This window comes from Rhinatrema bivittatum, chromosome 15, assembly GCF_901001135.1.
Source record: "Rhinatrema bivittatum chromosome 15, aRhiBiv1.1, whole genome shotgun sequence".
NCBI lineage: Eukaryota > Metazoa > Chordata > Amphibia > Gymnophiona > Rhinatrematidae > Rhinatrema > Rhinatrema bivittatum.
The window spans coordinates 70,829,721-70,847,923 of record NC_042629.1 but is presented as its reverse complement, the minus strand read 5'-3'; the positions used below and the strand labels follow the sequence as shown (position 1 = coordinate 70,847,923).

The 18,203-nt window shown below is 45.8% G+C and overlaps 1 protein-coding gene across 1 annotated transcript; it reads right to left on the bottom strand.

Moving 5' to 3' along the window:
• Window positions 1–975: 975 nt before the first annotated feature.
• LRRC47 (leucine rich repeat containing 47) lies at window positions 976–16,507 on the bottom strand. Its single transcript, XM_029578421.1, has 7 exons — window positions 15,890–16,507; window positions 13,615–14,088; window positions 11,249–11,365; window positions 7,139–7,254; window positions 6,616–6,718; window positions 2,929–3,018; window positions 976–1,361 (listed from the first exon to the last, which is right to left on the bottom strand). The coding sequence occupies exons 1-7, from the start codon at window positions 16,454–16,456 to the stop codon at window positions 1,125–1,127; spliced, it is 1,704 nt and encodes a 567-aa protein (XP_029434281.1). The 5' UTR covers window positions 16,457–16,507; the 3' UTR covers window positions 976–1,124.
• Between the last annotated feature and the right edge of the window lie 1,696 nt (window positions 16,508–18,203).

Genomic DNA, 18,203 nt, shown 5'->3' with positions numbered 1-18,203 from the left:
AGTTCAGTCCTTGGTGATGGTTGTCTGAATGCAAATCCTCTTTTTCACATTTCTCCCTGCCGTAGAAGCAGAAAGGAATGTTGGAGTTGCATTAACCATAGAAAGGCTTATTGAGTAAGGGTAGTAATCACCAGGTAGTAGCCTCCATTCCAGCAAGCTACCCCCATGGCTCTTCATTTCATTCCTATCCTGTAGCCTTTATGTATCCACAATGTTTATCCCATGCCCCTTTGAAACCCTTCACCACTTCCTCCAGAAGGGTATTCCAGGCATCCACCACCCTCTCCCTGAAGAAATACTTCCTGACATTGGGGCTGAGTCTTCCTCCCTGGAGCTTCAAATCCTGACCCCTAGTTCTGATTTGATTGATTTATTTATTTATTTATTTATTTATTTATTTATTTTTTAACAGAAAAGGTTTGTTGTTGACTATGGATCATTAAAACCTTTCAATTATCTGAAAGTCTGTATCATATCACCCCTGCTCCTCCTCTCCTCCCGGGTATACATATTCAGGTTCCTCAACCAGTCCTCATAAGTCATTCGATGGAGACCACCCACCATTTTGGTCGCCCTTCTCTGAACCGCCTCCATCCTGTCTCTGTCCCTTTGGAGGTACGGTCTCCAAAACCGAGCACAATACTCCAGGTGAGGCCTCACCAAGGACCTGTATAAGGGGATCATCACTTCCTTTCTCTTACTCGATATTCCTCTCTCTATGCAGCCCAGCATTCTGCTGGCTTTAGCTATCGCCTTATCACATTGTTTCGCCGACTTCAGATCATTAGACTCCATCACCCCAAGGTCTCTCTCCTGCTCCATGCACATCACATACAGTTCTTTCAGATTTCCACACCCCATATGCACGACTGCACTTCTTGGTATTGAATCTCAGAGCTGATATGCTGGGCTGAATGACATGTGCAGGCAAATGGGAAATAAGAATTAAAGAAAAAACCAAAACCAAAAGGCCTATACGCCTTACGTGCTCTATTATTAAACACTAGAAATTACATGATGCACAAGATTCTGCATTTTAGTAAACAAAAAATACAAAAGCCATATTTCACGTTTCATAAGAGCCTGGTTTATGACAAGCTTTTCCCCAAACATCTCCGTTTCTGCTAACGTATGACAGTTAAATAGGAAATGTCCATGTTAAGGTCAGTTTTGGAAGGATAGACCACTTTCAAGCTCCCCTCCATGTCTACAACTCGGACTTGCTCTATGGTTAACTGCGGGCTTCCTTCTCTCTCTGTGTTTCGATGGCCCATGGGAATCGGAAGGGCATCTGCTTCAGGGTCTGAGGTGGAGTCTTCTTCCTTGTTCTCTAGCGTGAACTTGTTGAGCTCGGCCATTTTCTAAGAGAGAGAACATTTATTTTAATCATTTCTATTCCACACATCTCAGCGGATTCAATGACGACACACACACCTATTCCTGTGTAACAGAATACAAGTTCTCTTCTCGTCCTCCCCCTAACCCATGTTACTAAAAGTTCAGACAGCTCATCTTTCCCCAGCTTGTCTCACGTTGCACTGAGTCTCCTCCCAGAGGCTCACTCCTAACTTCCTCCCATCAAAGCTTTCGTGCCGCTGCCAAACCCTCTCCAGCTCTCATCTTTATAATATGCCAGAGACGCCCGAAGTGTTGCCACAATCACAAGACAACTTAATTTTATATTTTTTTTTTCAATCCTATCGGAAATCCAAACTGGTTAATGAAGTCTACGACGGCTCAGACCACTATGATGGTGTTCATCACAAATGAGAGACACAAGAGTCCTCAACAGGGTCGCTGTGGATGCACCACACTCCTTTTCTTTACAATCCCACACCAGTAAAACTAAATCACACCACCACACAAATCCAGTACCTCCAGGCTCCTGCATGGAAGAAACCATGTAATTAGCTTGTTGCCGCATAATTTACAACCTGGTGCACCAACAAACCAGAAGCTCCCGCCTCATAATTCAATCATCTGAAGTAATCTACAGGGGGTGGCTGCCTCCAGTCCAGCAGTCTGCAGGGAATAGGAGGGGAGGGGGCTGAGGCTGGAGCAGACAGAGTAAAGTAGAGAAGAGGCACTCTGCTCCCTAATCCAACCCCTCCCCCCGCCTGTCCTACAGAGGACAGGATAGAAGGGGTCAAGTAGGAGAGGACAGAGAAAGCAGTCAATATGTTTGATCCCTCAGATGCCTTAAATCAAAACAAAGATGATTTTGATGTATTTCCTGGAAGGATATCCCTTTCAAAGAATTTCATCTTTATATAAAGATTCTTGCACTTACATGTGTGGCCAACCGTACACCAGCTACAAGGACCTGTGTGTGTTTTGGAAGTCCACAGCTTTATCTAATTATAGCAGCAGGACAGATTGCTGACAGTAAGAGCGTTTTCAGCATACAAAGCTCATATTTGAAAAGACCACAAGGCCTCTCTCAAGAAAATGCGAAAAAGATGGATGCACCGTATTTCAATTCAAAATAAAATGTACATTTTTTATTGAAAACTTCTCCCATTGTTTAAAAAAATTTAAACTAGATACAAATAACTATTTATCAAGTAAAGACATATGTTAAACTTAACCGTGAAATGTAATTTTTTGCATAGTCAGATGGGAATCTTTTATGCAAATTTGCCACTGAATCCTGAAACATCTGCCTCAGGAAACCGGGGATTTGGATCATACTCCACTCAAGTATTGGAAAAAAAAATCCCAATGGGATTTGTAACAAACATTTGAAATACTTAAATTCCAGAACTGGGTGGCTCGTTACATGATTTGCTTCCAGTGCATTCCAGAGTGGCACTGGACCTTGACTTTGCTGCATGTTATTCACATGAATGTTGAATAATAAGAGGACAATAAGTTTCCTCGGGGAAAAATGTGTTTTATGGGGATTCCTGGTTTTGGAGATATACCTACCAGAATGAGGGTATCCATAACATCTTTGCAAACCTGCAAACTGGTGGAACTGGTCACTTCCAGAAACAGATCACAAGTTGTTTTTCTGATCTAAAAGAACATTTCACAATTAGAATAGAGGAATGTAACTAACAGGAGCTGGCAAGGCACGTGCACCAGTTTTCTTTTCTGGGTCCAGGGCAGCCATGTTTCTGCTCAGTGCATCTGTAGGATCCCAGCACCACTCTGCCATGATCCCCTCTCACATTTCAAAATAAAAAAAAACAGCAATAAACCGGATACTGGCAATGGCACATGCTGAAAAGCATCCTCCTCTGAAATTTGGTTTTCCTAGCAAGTAGGCAGATGGACTCAGGCCCAGTGGATTATACTCCCCTGCCAGCAGATGGAGACAGAGCAAGCTGACGGCACACTATACATACTCCTGCAGTGACCCCAGCCTGCCAGTATTCTCCTTCTCCAGCAGACGGTGGACTGTGGACTGTTGTGAATTTTATATTGAGAAAACAAAAGCCCCGCGCTCCTGCGGTGATAGCTAAAGGTCCCTCCCCCAGTTGAGAATTCCTGAGGTGATTTCCGAGATCCCTCAGAGGTAGGCCTTAGTCTGGTAGCCATTTCCCACCATGGACTTAGCTGCTTCTACAACTGAAAGGCAGCAGGTGCAGAAGGCAGAGTGCAGTGATGACGGCAGATGCCCTCTCCCCGAGCTCCAGTAAGTTTAAAAAAAAAACAAAAAAAAAACAAAAAAAAAACTTTTAGCCACAGAGACAGTTAGGGGGTTTTTAAGCCTTCCTTTGGTCTCCGTGCTTGGTGTGCCACCCCGACATTCCCACTCGGGTTAGGAGAACTGGGCAGCCTGGCAGGTTGAGCAGCCCGGGTAGGCTTTTCTCGGCACGCTGCGCTGTAGGCCGCAGTGGTGTTTTCACACGCTCTTGTGCATGCTTTCTGCCCTCTACAGGACAGTGTGCGCGTATAACTGAGCATGGTAATAATTAGCACAAACAGATGTTTGGGAAAAGCTTGTCATAAACCAGGCTCTTATGAAACATGAAATATGGCTTTTGCACTTTTTTGTTTACCAAAATGCAGAATCTTGTGTATATCATGTAATTTCTAGTGTTTTAACGATATAGCAAGTAAACCTCGTTTAAGGCCTTATGGGGTTTCTTTTAATGAATACTTATTTCCCATTTGCCTGAACATTATTTAAGAGTCCTTATTTTAAAAAAAACTTTTATAAACATCCTTCTAGCTCTTCATAGTAATTGTGAGTGATGTTTGCTCTGCATTCTGGCAGGTCAATCCCAGCAGTGGGTTATGCACCTCTGCCAGCATATGGAGACAGTAAAAGCTGATGTCACGGATATATATCTGGGTTGAGCGGTCCATGTGATGTTGGACAACGAACGACGCTGGCCTACATCAATCGCCAGGGAGGAACCAAAAGCCAGCAAGTGTCGCAAGAAATAGACCAACTTATGGAATGGGCAGAAGGACATCTTCACATGATCTCGGCCTCTCTCACCCCAGGAAAAGACAACGTATGAGCAGAGACTGGACTCCGGAGAATGGGTATTGGCCACCGAGGAGTTTCAGCTGATAGTGGATCGCTGGGGCCTTCCATCCCTAGACCTGCTGGTGACGTCTCGCAATGAGAAGGTTCCTCGATTTTTCAGTCACAGGCTAGATCCATGCTCTTGCACAGTTCTGGATGGAAGACAAGTTGCTTTATGCCTTTGCTCCGTGGCCCTTGCTGGGCAGGGTCATTTGCAGAACCGAAATCAACAGGGGGTTATAGTTCTCCTGGTGTCTCTGGATTGGCCCAAGCATCCATGGTATGCAGATTTGCGGAGACTCCTGGTGGACGACCCCCTTCGTCTTCTGCCGCACATGGATCTGTTGCAGCAGGGACCAGATCTTCAATAGGATGCGGCTCGGTTCTGTCTTAGGTTTAGCTCTCGAGAGGGCTCGCCTGTTGAAGCGTGGATATTCTTCTGCAGCGATTGCTACCTCGGAAGTTGTCCACTCGTCTTAGCATATGTGCAGGTTTGGAGAGTGTTTTGAGGCCTAGTGCAAGAAGCGCCGTGTTCTTTGTCGGTTAAGATCCCACTTATTCTGGATATTTTGCAGGATGAGTTGAATAAAGGATTGGCCCTCAATACCTCGAAGGTTCAGGTTGCAGCTCTTATGTTTCAGAGGCACAGTAAGTGGTTATTCCTATCGTCCCATCCTGGTTTTGCCTGTTTCTTGAAGTGAGTGAAGCACCTTCGGCCTCCCTTGTGGATGCCGTTTCCTTTGTGGAGTCTTAACCTAGTGCTGGATTTATTTATTTATTTTTAGCAGGCCCTACGTTTCAACTGCTGCGTAGCCTTTCCTTGTGGTCATTGACCCCAAGACAAGTGTTCTGGTGGCAATAAGTTATGCGCTTCGCATTTCAGAGTTGCAGGCCTTATCTTGCCAGGAACTGTTCCTTCGGGTGACTCTTGTGTACTGTTCCTTCTTGCCTAAGGTGGTCTCAGAGTTTCATTTGAATCAGTCCATTTCTTTGCCATTCCTGGATAAGGTCGGGTATGCGGGGGAAGAGTATCACTTCCTGCGTTTCTTGGATGTCAAGAGACTTGTGTGGTATCTGAAGGTTTCGGGACCTTTCAGAAAGTTGGATCATCTGTTTGTCCTTCATGGTGGAAGGAAGCAGGGCGAACCAGCTTCGCAGGCTACGCTAGCTCGCTGGATTAAGGAAGTGGTCACAGGTGCATACGAGGATGCTGAAAAGCCGCTACCTCCTCAGATTAGGGCTTATTCCACTACAGCTCAGGCAGCAGCAGGGGCGGAGGTTAGATTGTTGTCTCCCATTGAGATCTGTAGAGCTACAACATGGTCCCCTCCTTACACACCTTTTCCAGGTCTTATTGTCTGGATAGGCAGACCTCGGAGGATGCAGCCTTTGCCCGTGTGGTGTTGACTGGACCACGGGCAGCCTCCCGCCCAGTTCAGGAGTAGCTTTGGTACATCCCACTGGTCCTGAGTCCATCTGTCTACATGCTAGGAAATGAAGAAATTACTTACCTGATAATTTTGCTTCCCACCTTTGGCTGCCATCTGATTGTATCAATAGTCCTCCTGTGGAGATACGATCCCAAGGGATTACTGGTAAGCGTTCCTCCAGCCCCTAGCTTGGGATACCTATGTTGAGTTCAGTGTTTCTTGTTGGTTCAGTACAGTTATAGTTGACTGTTTTTAATGCAGTTTTTTGCTAGTCTGTCCACAGTTGCTTTTGAGGAGAATCCTGGCAGGCTGGGGTCACTGCAAGGTTATATATATACTGTGACGTCAACTTGCTCAGTCTCCATCTGCTGGGCAGGGGAGCATAACCCACTGGTCCCGAGTCCATCTGTCTACACTAAGGAAAACGAAATTATCAGGTAAGCAATTTCTCCATTCCTTAAATGTGGACAAAAGGAAAGAGAAAGGGCCGACAACCCCATACAGAGGGCTTCAAATGTCTCACCTCTGGGAACTAAAAATAACAGCATCTGTAGAATGGTATTTTCCAATCTAACTTATCTGCATTGTGATCTGGCTGTTTCTATCCCTGACAGACTCGTAAGTCCTACATCTACAAAAAGTCTGCGTGAAAAACAGAGCCATCCAGCTGGTCAACAGGTATGGGAGCTAAATCTTTGCTACCTTGGTCTTCTCGCTATTAGTGATCGGTGGGAAAGAGACAGTCTCATTCTCTGCATCCACGAGGCAAGGGTAAACGTCCTTCCCATCCAGCAGCTGAAGATACCTGCAGCATGAGAGAGAGAGAGGAGAAGAATAATGGGCAGCTGGATGCATGCAAAAGAGAAAGACGACGGGGCAGAGAGAAACATTACGATCTGAGCAGAAACAGTAGTTGGTTATTTGAGGAAAAAACAAAGAAAAGAAAACATTGACTGACTGAAAAGCGGCAGCAGCATCGTTATGGTACACGGTGCAAAAATTAACGCACAAAGTAAGGCCTGCTCTGATAGTGCAAAGCCGCGGCCAGCTTCACTGGGTAAGGTTACTGCAGAGCTTCCTTCCCACCATTTATCCCAGACCAACACGCTGCCCAGCAGTCAGAGGCTGAGCCCGGGGCCTTTCTGGCTGCATGGCATTGGCCCCTGGGAATGCTTTCGGGAACGTTTACACTGGAAGCAAGAAGGGTCTCGGGTAATGCACTGACTTGTGCAGTCCAGAAACATTCGGGCGCTTTTTCTGTTTCCGCTGCTCCTCCGCCTCCAGCTGCAGTTGACGAACCAAGTCTTTTGCCTTGATCTCTTTTCGACCCAAAGGGGTTATCTGAAAACAATGGCAGAAAACAGGGTATATATAGTGTCACACATGTACAGCACTGCACACAGTTCCTACCATTTCATATATCATCGTACCAAGGAAAGATCACAACGGCTTACAACACGGCATCACTTCTACAATCACTTAACATACGTACTCTACACTGACGTCATGTAATCAGGTGCTCTAGCGATTTAACTAGAGGTACTGGTCTACAGGATACGTTTCAGATGTTTTATTTTGGCATCACTGGGGTGTAATACTGAATACTCATCTCACAAAAATAAGAGACCGTGCGTTCTCCATTGCTGGCCCAATACTGTGGAACTCACTACCCGAGACGCTGCGACTGATCCCCAGAAAGAAGGAAATGAAAAAGGGAACTGAAAACATGGTTATTTAAAAACCCGAAATCAGAGCAAACCCCAAGAAGGACACCTTAAAACTACCTGTGCTCAGAGCAAGCACCAATAAGGCCAAAGACATTAATAAAGTAACCAATAGAACTACACAGCCCATTGTGTTCTTTACTCTTGAGATCGTGGCCATCTTTGTGCTTTGTATGGTTGTAGTCCTAGGGCTGCCAGGCCTGATTCTACACATTTTTTTGTGTTTTTACATTGCACCGCCATTTGCTAAGGTTGCACTCTAGAAAAATATCCTTGGATGTTTAGGCTATCGCAGGGGTGGCCAATTCCGGTTCTCAAGAGCCATAAGCAGGCCCGGTTTCAGTACATCCACACGGGTCAATTTTAAAACCCCAGCGCGCGCCAACACCGGGAGATGTGCTTGTGCCACGAGCGTGCTGAGCATATTCTCAAAGCAGCCCGGCCACCCGCGTATCCTCCCGGTACAGCAGCAGAGCCAGGTCGAGGAAAAGGGGCGGAGGCCGGCTGCTCTGAAAACGTGCTCTGCGTGCAGAACCTACTGCTGCTTGAGAGCAGGTGAAGTTTTTGAAAATAAAATTTAGGTGAGTTGGGGGAGGGGGTTAGGGAACTGGGGAAGGTCTGATCACATTGCTGTGCGCTTCTAATTAAAACCCACCCCCTCCTTTGTGCACGCGAGTTGGCACCCGTGCACAGATATAAAAATTGGTGCATCCAGGTGCGCGTGCCGGCAATCGTACACACGTGGTCAGCCGCGCGCCCCTTTTAAAATGAATCCAACAATGAATGTGCATCAGAAAGATTTGTATACAAATGGGGGCACAATCCTTGCAAATCTATCTGCTGCATATTCATTGTGGATAGCCTGGAAACCAAGCCTACTTGTGGCTCTTGCAGACTGAAATTGGGATTTTCGTACGAGCACAAAAGTAGACCAATTGCACCAGCCGATGCTGCTTTATAAAACAGCAGCATTTACGGTACACAGGAACTATCTGAACTTTTCACCGGGATGTTTGGTTAAGACACACACGTACAGTAAACTGTGCTTAATGTTTGGACATCCAGAGTTAAAAATTAACCAGCCTCCTTTCTCTTGCGGTAGAAGTCACACAGCGCCAGGTGCTTTTGGATTGTCTCAGTGCCGGGATTGCCAGGCATGTCCAGACTCCGCAGGGTTTCCCCTCATTTGGTTGGCAGGCAGTTGCCGCCACCTGTGATACATGCGCTCGTGGTCAGAACACCGTGTGCACTTTTAGAGATTTCCCGGTTTGCGCGAGTACAAGCTCTGCCAGACCTGGAATTTAAGTCGCAGAGTAATCGCCATAAATAAAACCCAGAGACTCTGAGCAGTTTAGCAGCACAGGGCCATGCACAGACTACAGAGAGTCTTTCAAGGGACCCTTGTTACACTTCCTGGTACTGGCTGGTGATGTGTAACGATCACTGCATCCCCACCTACAGCTTTCCTCTTCAAATGCAAACACTGGGCCTATTGTACTTGCTTCTGGAGCACAAATTGTTTGTTTTCACATCAAACAAATTTCACACACTTTAGAAGAAGGACTGGTATTTGTTCTTTATATTCCGCTTTTCGGCACTTAAGTGGATAACATTCAGGTACTATAGGTACTGCCTTGTCCCCAAAGGTCACATGGAGCAGCAGTGGGATTTGAACCCGGGTTTGTAGCCCGCTGCTCCTCCACTTCTAATATCTGAAGTACTCTGGGCCCGATTTAGGAAAGGTTTTTCATGCAAGAAAAGCCTTCGTGAACAGATCCTATGGTCTGCATACATTAAAGTGTAAGGCTTAGAAAATGTGTCACTCTTACTAAAGTGTGAAATAAAATACCTTAGCAAAAAGAAGGCTGCAGGCTATCTTCTTCTAGCCTAGCTCATGCAGACTCACACAGCTCTCAGACCTAAGGACTGATTCGTTTCACTGCGCGAGACAACCCATTAATTTTTTAATTCTAGGCTACGTCATGGAACACTGCCTGCAGCACCAGAGCTTTTCAAGCGAATGACCTCTGACTGGGTGGTATTCTGTTACTGGCCAACGAATGCGTTCAGGGCTAAAATGTAACTTAAAGGGCTACCGAGCCCTTTACTACCAGTACCTGCAACGAGGTATGAAGGTGGTTCTGATAGTCCTAGCACACACTGCACAGTGCTCGGACGTAATGCAGACGATGTGTACGTGAAACTGAGCACAAGGAAACCTAATTCTAATTAAATACAAGTCAAAGGATCAGCTTGATGGCCTAGTCATTAACGTTTGGGTCGCTTCCAGTCTAAAGCTTCTTCTCAAGCTGGAGGGATTGTTAAAGCTGTGCTCACTGTTCCCAAGGAAAGGGAAACCAATTACGATCCTTATGGGAAGAGAACTACAACCTTCCTCTCGATCAGAGGCTTTCACTGCAGAGCTTCTACTTATCAGAGAGGTGAAGAAAGTCAATTGGAAACTAACTGGGGGCCATCCATGATGCCTCTCTGAAGCAATTAAGGAAGGAGTAGGCTCTTGTAGGGCAGATACCCGTTGTGCTTACACAAATGATTCTCAAGCACACACTATTGTACACCCGACTCAAAAGCCATTTTCTGTATCTTTCAAAGAACTATGCATACAGTAGAGTTGTATATATTAATTCTAAGAACTACGTTAATTTGCACATTTGGTTACTCTTAAAATCAGACTTGTGGTGTGCGCAGCCTGGAGGACTGGGTCCAGATGCACTGCTTTACACAAATATTACTTAAATGTCCTACCAATCTCATTAGCTTGCCTGCAATAATTTTGTATTTCATTGTTATCAAGCACTACAATAAAAAGCACCGTGGTATGGTAAATTACTTATAGCTGCTATTCTCTCATTCACAATCTGAACGGCTTTCTGGAAAAGCTGCCTGGCATTTAAGATACAGGTTATATTTCATCGCGGAAAAAGGCCCAGTTGGATCTTTTGCAAATGTAGTCATTTGTGGCTCCCTTAGCAGCATGGATGCTTCCAGGAGAATGGGGGAGCAATTAAAACATGCAGCAAATAACTATTTAAATTGCTTCATTAAGTCTGTAAGCTAGGAATTCTAGTCCCCTTGCTATTGCCCACTTGTAAATTATTCAAAACGTTTTCTGTAGCACCCTGCACATGACCCGTATAGAACAGATGCAAGATCACCCTCTTAATAAGCCTTGCTCTGAAAGGTGTACATTCTCGCTGCGATGTCACAAGTTACATCGAGGACACTGCCCCGAAGCAAACTGATCTGGCAGCCAGGAACACTCCCAGCACACTTATTATTACGGTGACTCCCAAAGTAACTGCAGGGAAGAGGTTTCCAAAGAAGTCCCCAGAGAAATTGCTCAGCCCTGCAAAGTTACGTTTACTGCTCCTTAGGTGGAACTCGGTCCCGCGTACACAGCGTGCCAGGTGCAGATTTCTGGGAAAATGCTTTTTCAGGCAGGGACTGAAGAGCAAGCACTGCCCTTTCTGGACTGATCTGAACAAGATTCGTTCTTGCCCGGCTGAAACTGTCTTCTACGACATTCCCACCCTTCCCCGCTCTCCACTGCTTTCTCAGGAAAGCATATGCCACTGCTGTGGGGGCTTTACCTTGAACTCATTCGGAGGCCTGGCATCGTACTGCAGGGGTCCTCGGATCAAACGAAGGTCGTGTGTTGCGATAGTGGCTGCTGTTCTCTTCTCACAAACATCTTCATGGAGCTTTGTCTAGGGGGAAAAAACAAACAAAAAACTTTTGTTGCCATCAACAATTTAAAGACGCTTTGAAAATGTGAAATCTCTGCTCATGTTTCAGCTGCTTTTCCATAACTGGATCATACAATCCCTCAGCTGTATCCCTCAGCGAGTTGTGTCAAACTGAAAGACGACAGCTCTAACTCTTGGGGATGGAAAAAACAAAACAAAACCAGAGGGCTTATTTAAGGGTGGCTGCAATAAACACATCAATCTCATGGATATCTCACCCTGCAGAATACACAAGTGTACTGAAGAAATACATTGACAGGCATGCTAACAGCTTGGAGGTACTCTGCTAATCCACAACAAAATGATTTCTGCCGTAAACTAATGTTTAAAAAAAAAATTCCAAACCCCAAAACTGGTACAAATCAACCCAGCTAAGAGCTCTGTTACAATAAACATACTGCCCTGACGTCACCTTCACAAATGCTCAGCAAAGAAAAGCAGCATGGTTAGTAAGAGCCTACAGGTGCCCACGGACCTGAAATGTATCCTGTCATAAACAGGTATCACCTGCCATCTGGTGGCTGAGGTAAACTCCGTTCTCCAGTCAAAATAAAGCAAGCCTGAAAGGTTGATCGTACTGTACAGCTAATAAAGAGGGTTAGCAATGTATTAGACCTCAGTGTGCTGTCGTCATGAGCAGGGTGACCACAAAGTTAGCACTGACTGATCAGGATCACTACCGGATGCTCCTCCAAGCTCTTCATTCATTCAAGCACTGTGCTTCAGAGAGCTCAAGGAAACCGTGCAGTCTAGCAGATGCTATAGTAGGGAGAACTGTTCTAGTTTTATTTTAATTCAGGAGATCTCACTATAGCTCACTCAGTGTCACTGAGACGACAGTGTGTGTGTGTGTGAATATAATAGGTCATACCTGTAGCTACAAGTCATAAAATAACTGAAGATGTGTTTTTTGTTGGAAAAAGCTACAAGTGGGGAAAATGCCTGCACAAATCACATATAAGATATGCTCCACAGGTATGTGCTTACTAATCTAGCGTCTGTCAGATGGAGATATACAGCTCCTGACTTCTTAAGGGTTTTCTTCTCATTACCTACTGTTTTGACCAGATGAAGGGAGTGTAGTTCACAAAAGCTAGTCAAAAAAATGTATTAGATTAGTCTAATGAAAAGGTATCACCATTTATCTTTTTTTTTGGTTACTGATCTTTATATCTACAAAAAAATCTTTGCTAAAGCAGACCTACCACCCTAGGAAAATTGGTTCTTACCTGCTGATTTTCGTTCCTGTAGTACATAGATCAGTTCAGACTCCTGGATCATCAACCAGAGGATCCCCAACCTCCGAGCCCCCCAAGGGATCATCTGCATTCCTCGAATGCAACATAGGGCTACCCAACTCCGCCCGCACAGGCAGTGGGAGCAAGAGCCAGTAAGGGAAAGTCGCGTGCCTGTCTCACCACACGCTGCGCACTGCCCACCGCACAGCATGATCATCACTACCTCACCAGCCCGCCTGCAAAGCGCCACAAGAATCTGCTCCTAACGTGCCCAACCTCCCCGAAGCGGCATGCAGGTACGCCTGGCTGAATCACCCGACCGGCACAACAAGTAAAATGTCTTTTAAAACTTTTTATTTTTATTATATATAACTTTACATAACTTCCCTTTGGCAGCTGCAGACTCCGGCTGTCTATCTGTAGGAGGGAGAGGGAACTGGCCCCACCAGATATCCCCAACCCTCAGTGTGTCAAGGATCCGGACAGACCCAGGGGTTTCCAACTCCTCCACTCCTCTACCCAGCAGGACCCACCAACCCTCAGGGTGGGCAGCCAATCACTGAATCCTAAACCTTCTCACTTTTTATTTGAATTATTTTTTCTCAGACTACAGGTTTTGCACCACCTTCCATCTGCTGGAGTCAGAGAAATACAGAGAGACTGCAGGTGGCACACCAGATTATGTGGCAGTGTCAGTGAAACTCTGTCTCCATCTGCTGGAGGGGAGGCAAAACCCAGGAGTCTGGACTGATCTGGGTATGTACAGAGAACTTAAGTTTTAATGTCTTTCATGATAATTTTAATGTTCAAAAGTAATGTCAAACAAGTGCACTGCATTTTTGCATTGACATTTCTCAGCTGTAATCGATAATTCATGGTAAAGCATTACACTTAGACTTACTAGCAGTGTTTTATGGAGCCTGAAGGTAATATTTCAACCAAAGGAGTGAAATAAAAGCCTCTTAACGTTACCTGAGCCATCAGAAACCTCTTGAGGGCATTTCCTGGCTTCAAATTCATCCCTTTCACCACAGTGCACACAATATAAGGCCGCACTTCCTTTATGCTCGGAGTCACTTTAACAGTCAGGGGTGCCGGATTTTCAGAAATGTGCAAAACTCTTAGGAAGATTTTACTGGCCTCTTCCACTTCCTCCTCTTCACCTTCTCCACTGTCCTTCTTCTGGTTTCGCTCTCTCTTTTTCTTTCTCTCCTTTTCTCTGCTGTGCTCTTTTTCAGAGTTTTCCAGCTTGCCTTTCCCTTTGCCACCTCCTCGACCCCCAACCCGCAGGTACTCCAGGACCGATTTGGTCTGGCAGCCGTTCACCATCTTCTCCAGGCGCTTGTCTTGCAGCTTGTTTCCTGTAAAGTTGATCTCTTTCAGCTTGGGGCAGTCGGCCAGCTCTGCAGGAATTTCACTTAGCTTGTTATTAGACATATCCAAACTCTGAAAACCAAAATGACTATATTACACAATGACAATATTACAGCCATGTGTGAACTTACAGGTGTGCTGCAAATTGGGAATATAAATTTCAAGTCTAAAGGTTTTTGTATTAAATTGAGTTTCTTTAAAATGATAGGGTTTAAAAGGAAGACTAAGACAAGCCTCTTCCTATACAACTATGTAATATATTCCACGTAAACACAGGGAAATTGTTGTCAGAACATAAAACACTGTCCGGAACCATGAGACTGTTTAAAAATGCTATTACCATCCAATGCAGGAAAGCGCTGTGCGCCCAACACATGCTTTTTAACACACGGAATTTTTACTCCACCTCCAGGATGGTGGTAAGTCAACTTGCAGTCAAGAGCTCATGAGAAACATTAAAAAAAATATGGTCCTCTGTGAGAAGTGTTTCTGCCTCCTTACTTATTGTTGTGACTCCAATTTACTGCTTGAGGTAGAGAAAAATAAATTTATATGGATGATCAAGAAGAAACCCACTTTTCTTATGGCCACACAATTTGGACCCCCATAGCAATTGGCACCTCATACACTTCAGCAAATAACAAAAAGGGGGGCAGATGCAGATAGGTGCGCAGAAAATATGCGTACCTCAAGGAGAGTAATACTTGGCGCCCTCACATGGAAATCCCATGCAAAAGAAGGTATTAAGTATTATTTCCTGATGCAAAGACTGTATTGGGCCAGCGCACCTCCTTTAGTGCTAGAAATTTAATGCCTGGATCAAGGCTGGAGTTGTTTCCAGCGCTATTAAAAAAATAATTAAATAGGGGAAATATTTTTGCCTATCACCTAAGTACGTATTTGGCTATCTGGTGCGGTCACTTTATGCGGTTATGTATCAGTGACCCATGCCAAATAGATGGATAAGTACTGATTTATCCGGCTATTTGGCAGCTGCTTTCTGCTGCCGGATGAGTTGGTATTTTGGGGTGATGGTGACTACCGCCACTTATAGATACAGCTCCCTGAGTTAAAATGTGCATTTGGCCTGTGCTGAACACACATTTTACAGTTCTTATGCATTTTTAACTCCCAATGCATTAGCATATCATTAGCTCATTACATCAGGAGTTAAAAAAAAAATTAGCCTGAGTGTTAGAAATGTTGCCTGGAACGTTCAGATTACTGCATCCTCCAACAAAAAACAGGATCAAAACAGACATCTGCATTAAGAGCTCGTTGCAATAAACTACTTTTGAGCACCTCAGATGCACAATTCTCCTTTAGTGCACTCTTTTTTATGCTGCCTTTTTTTTTTAAATATTGCATCAGACACCCAGGAGATATATGACTGCACGCACTTTAGGCCAACCGGGGCTCAATACTGGCACCTGTTTTGAGCGTGTCTTACTGCATCAGCCTCTTAGACTGTAAGAAGCTACAAAAAAAAAAAGAAAGTTTCCTGATCCACGCTGACTGCACTTAATCTCCACTTTTTCCTTCAATTCTTTGTGACCCGGGATCATGCGTGCTCATCCCAGGCTCTCATATACTGTTAGTGTTTTTTTCTTACTTCCTCCCACTGAGGTCGGGAGCTCTCCGGGATGTGGACCTTGGCTGCTGCCCGGGCCTGGCCAGTACCACCGGTCGTACAGGGCTGTGAACTCATGCAAGAAGACGGCACAGGGAAATCACTAGACTGGGGGGCTGTGATTCCCTCGTAAGGGACCCGTCATCCGGAGATGAATGCGGTACCGGAGCCCTGGAAAACTGGCAGCGATGCGACCTCATCCGCGAAGGAAAGGAATCAGGATGGGGGTTCCCGGCTCCATACCTTGAGGGCGGGCAGGAGAGCGATGTCAGGCTCGAGCTCCTCGATGCAGTTGTCGGAGGCGGCGATGGTGCTGAGCAGGGCGAGCTCGGGGCCGAAGAGGCCGCGGGGGAAGGCGGGCAGCTCGTTGCCGGAGACGTTGAGCAGCGCCAGCTTGGCGCAGCGGCGCAGCTCGGCGGGCAGGGCCTGCAGCCGGTTGCCGCTGACGTTCAGCGTTGCCAGATCGCCCAGGGCCGCCAGCTCGGCCGGCAGCTCGCGCAGCTGGTTGCCCGATAGGTCAAGCAGACGCAGGGCGGGCAGGGCGCCCAGGCCCGGGGGCAGCTGCTGGAGGCCGTTGCGGCGCAGCACCAGGCTGTGCAGCTGCTGCAGCCGCGCCAGCTCAGCCGGCAGGGAGCGCAGGCTCGGACAGCGCGTCACCTCCAGGTAGTTGAGCAGCGCCAGCGAGAAGAGGGCCGGCGGCAGGACCCCGTCCGCCCGCTCCAGCCGCTGCTCCGCCGCCGGGCCCTGCAACACCAGCTCCCGCCGCTTCTCACGGCCCGCCCGCTCGATCTCCGGCCACTCGGCCTCCATCCCGCCCGCCCAGGTTCCCTGCCGCACCAGCCCGCGTCACTTCCGCTTCCTGGGGTAGGAGCACTCGTCTCCAGGCTTTGCTTCTCAGCCTACAGAAATACCTCACTTCCGCTTCCTGGGGTAGGAGCAGCTCGCCACCAGGCTTTGCTGCTCAGCCTGCAGAAATACGTCACTTCCGCTCCCAAAGTGAGGGGAGGAAGAAGAGACCTCATTACTTCCGCTGCCTTATGTCTGGACTATCGCCATTGTTTACGACACTTTCGCTCACCTAGCGCGTCCTGTTTTTAGGCAGGGTTGGGGGAAAGTCTGTCTTAAGGGAGAAAACCTTTAATAAATAGGCCCCTGAGATTGTGAACCTTCTGGGGACAGGGAAGTACCTAAAATACCGGAATGTAACTCCCCTTGAACTACCAATGAAAAGGCATAAACCAAATGTAAATAAACTGCCATGTAAACCACAATTCCGTGACATGTGTTTAAAATCATGAAAGGTCTAGAATGGGTAGATGTGAATCGGTTATTTACTCTTTCAGATAATAGAAAGACTAGGGGGCACTCCATGAAGTTAGCATGTGGCACATTTAAAACTAATCAGAGAAAGTTCTTTTTCACTCAACGCACAATTAAACTCTGGAATTGTTGCCAGAGGATGTGGTTAGTGCAGTTAGTTTAGCTGTGTTTAAAAAAGGATTGGATAAGGTCTTGGAGGAGAAGTCCATTACCTGCTATTAATTATGTTGACTTAGAAAATAGCCACTGCTATTACTAGCAACAGTAACATGGAATATATTTTTAGGGTACTTGCAGGGCTTTATAGGCTAGATTGGCCACTGTTGGAAACAGGATGCTGGACTTGATGGACCCTTGGTCTGACCCGATTTTCAGGGATGATCCCAGCACTCTCCTTTGCCCCCGTAAACCACAATTCTATGACATGTGCAAGATAAGCTGTGTCTGTTCCAGCCCTTATTCTCCCCACCCTTCTGTTCTCTGCAGGCTTCCTGAAGAGGAGGGGTTGAAGGAGGAAACGGAGAAGCTGGGAACATTTTAGTGTTTCCCTGGAGACTCTACAATTGATAAAAATTCCTGGAGTCTCCAAGTGAAATCCAGAAAACTCCCAGGAGGTTCACCTGCCTTCCAAAGAATAATTTTGTTGTACCTGTATCTGTTATCATGAGTCCAAATATATACAGACATATTTCTCTTTGTATATATATCACAACCCCTGCATCCAGGACATTGAATTCAAAATAAAGACCCCTGCATCCAGGACACTAGTCAGAATAAAGGTGCTTATGTTCGCAAGCTCCTTCTGAAAATGTTATCTCCCTTTCTTTCCCTGCCCCTACGTGAGCAGCTATTTGGCCATCATTGCTTTATTTCTTCAGTTTCAGGTTACATGTCTCTTCTTTGCTTTTGTCTGAAGCCCTCTTCTGACTTCTGTTCGCTTTGTGACCACCTCATGCAGCTTAGGGACTGGGAGGGAAGGTGTCATGATAAAGACTCATGAAAAAGAATCAGGTGACCTAGAAGAGCTAGCCCCAATTACTCTTCTTTTTTTGTTTTATTCTGTAATTTAATCAGCTTTTATTGTGACATTACAAAACTGTAGTCTCTTGTATTCCTGCTTGAAGAGTTTTATACATTTTCTTTCCACTCTAAATATTCTTGTTTTCTTGATGTTTATCTATTTTCTTTCACTTTACAATCATGTTTTTTTTATATTTTAGCCATTCAGGTTTAGGGA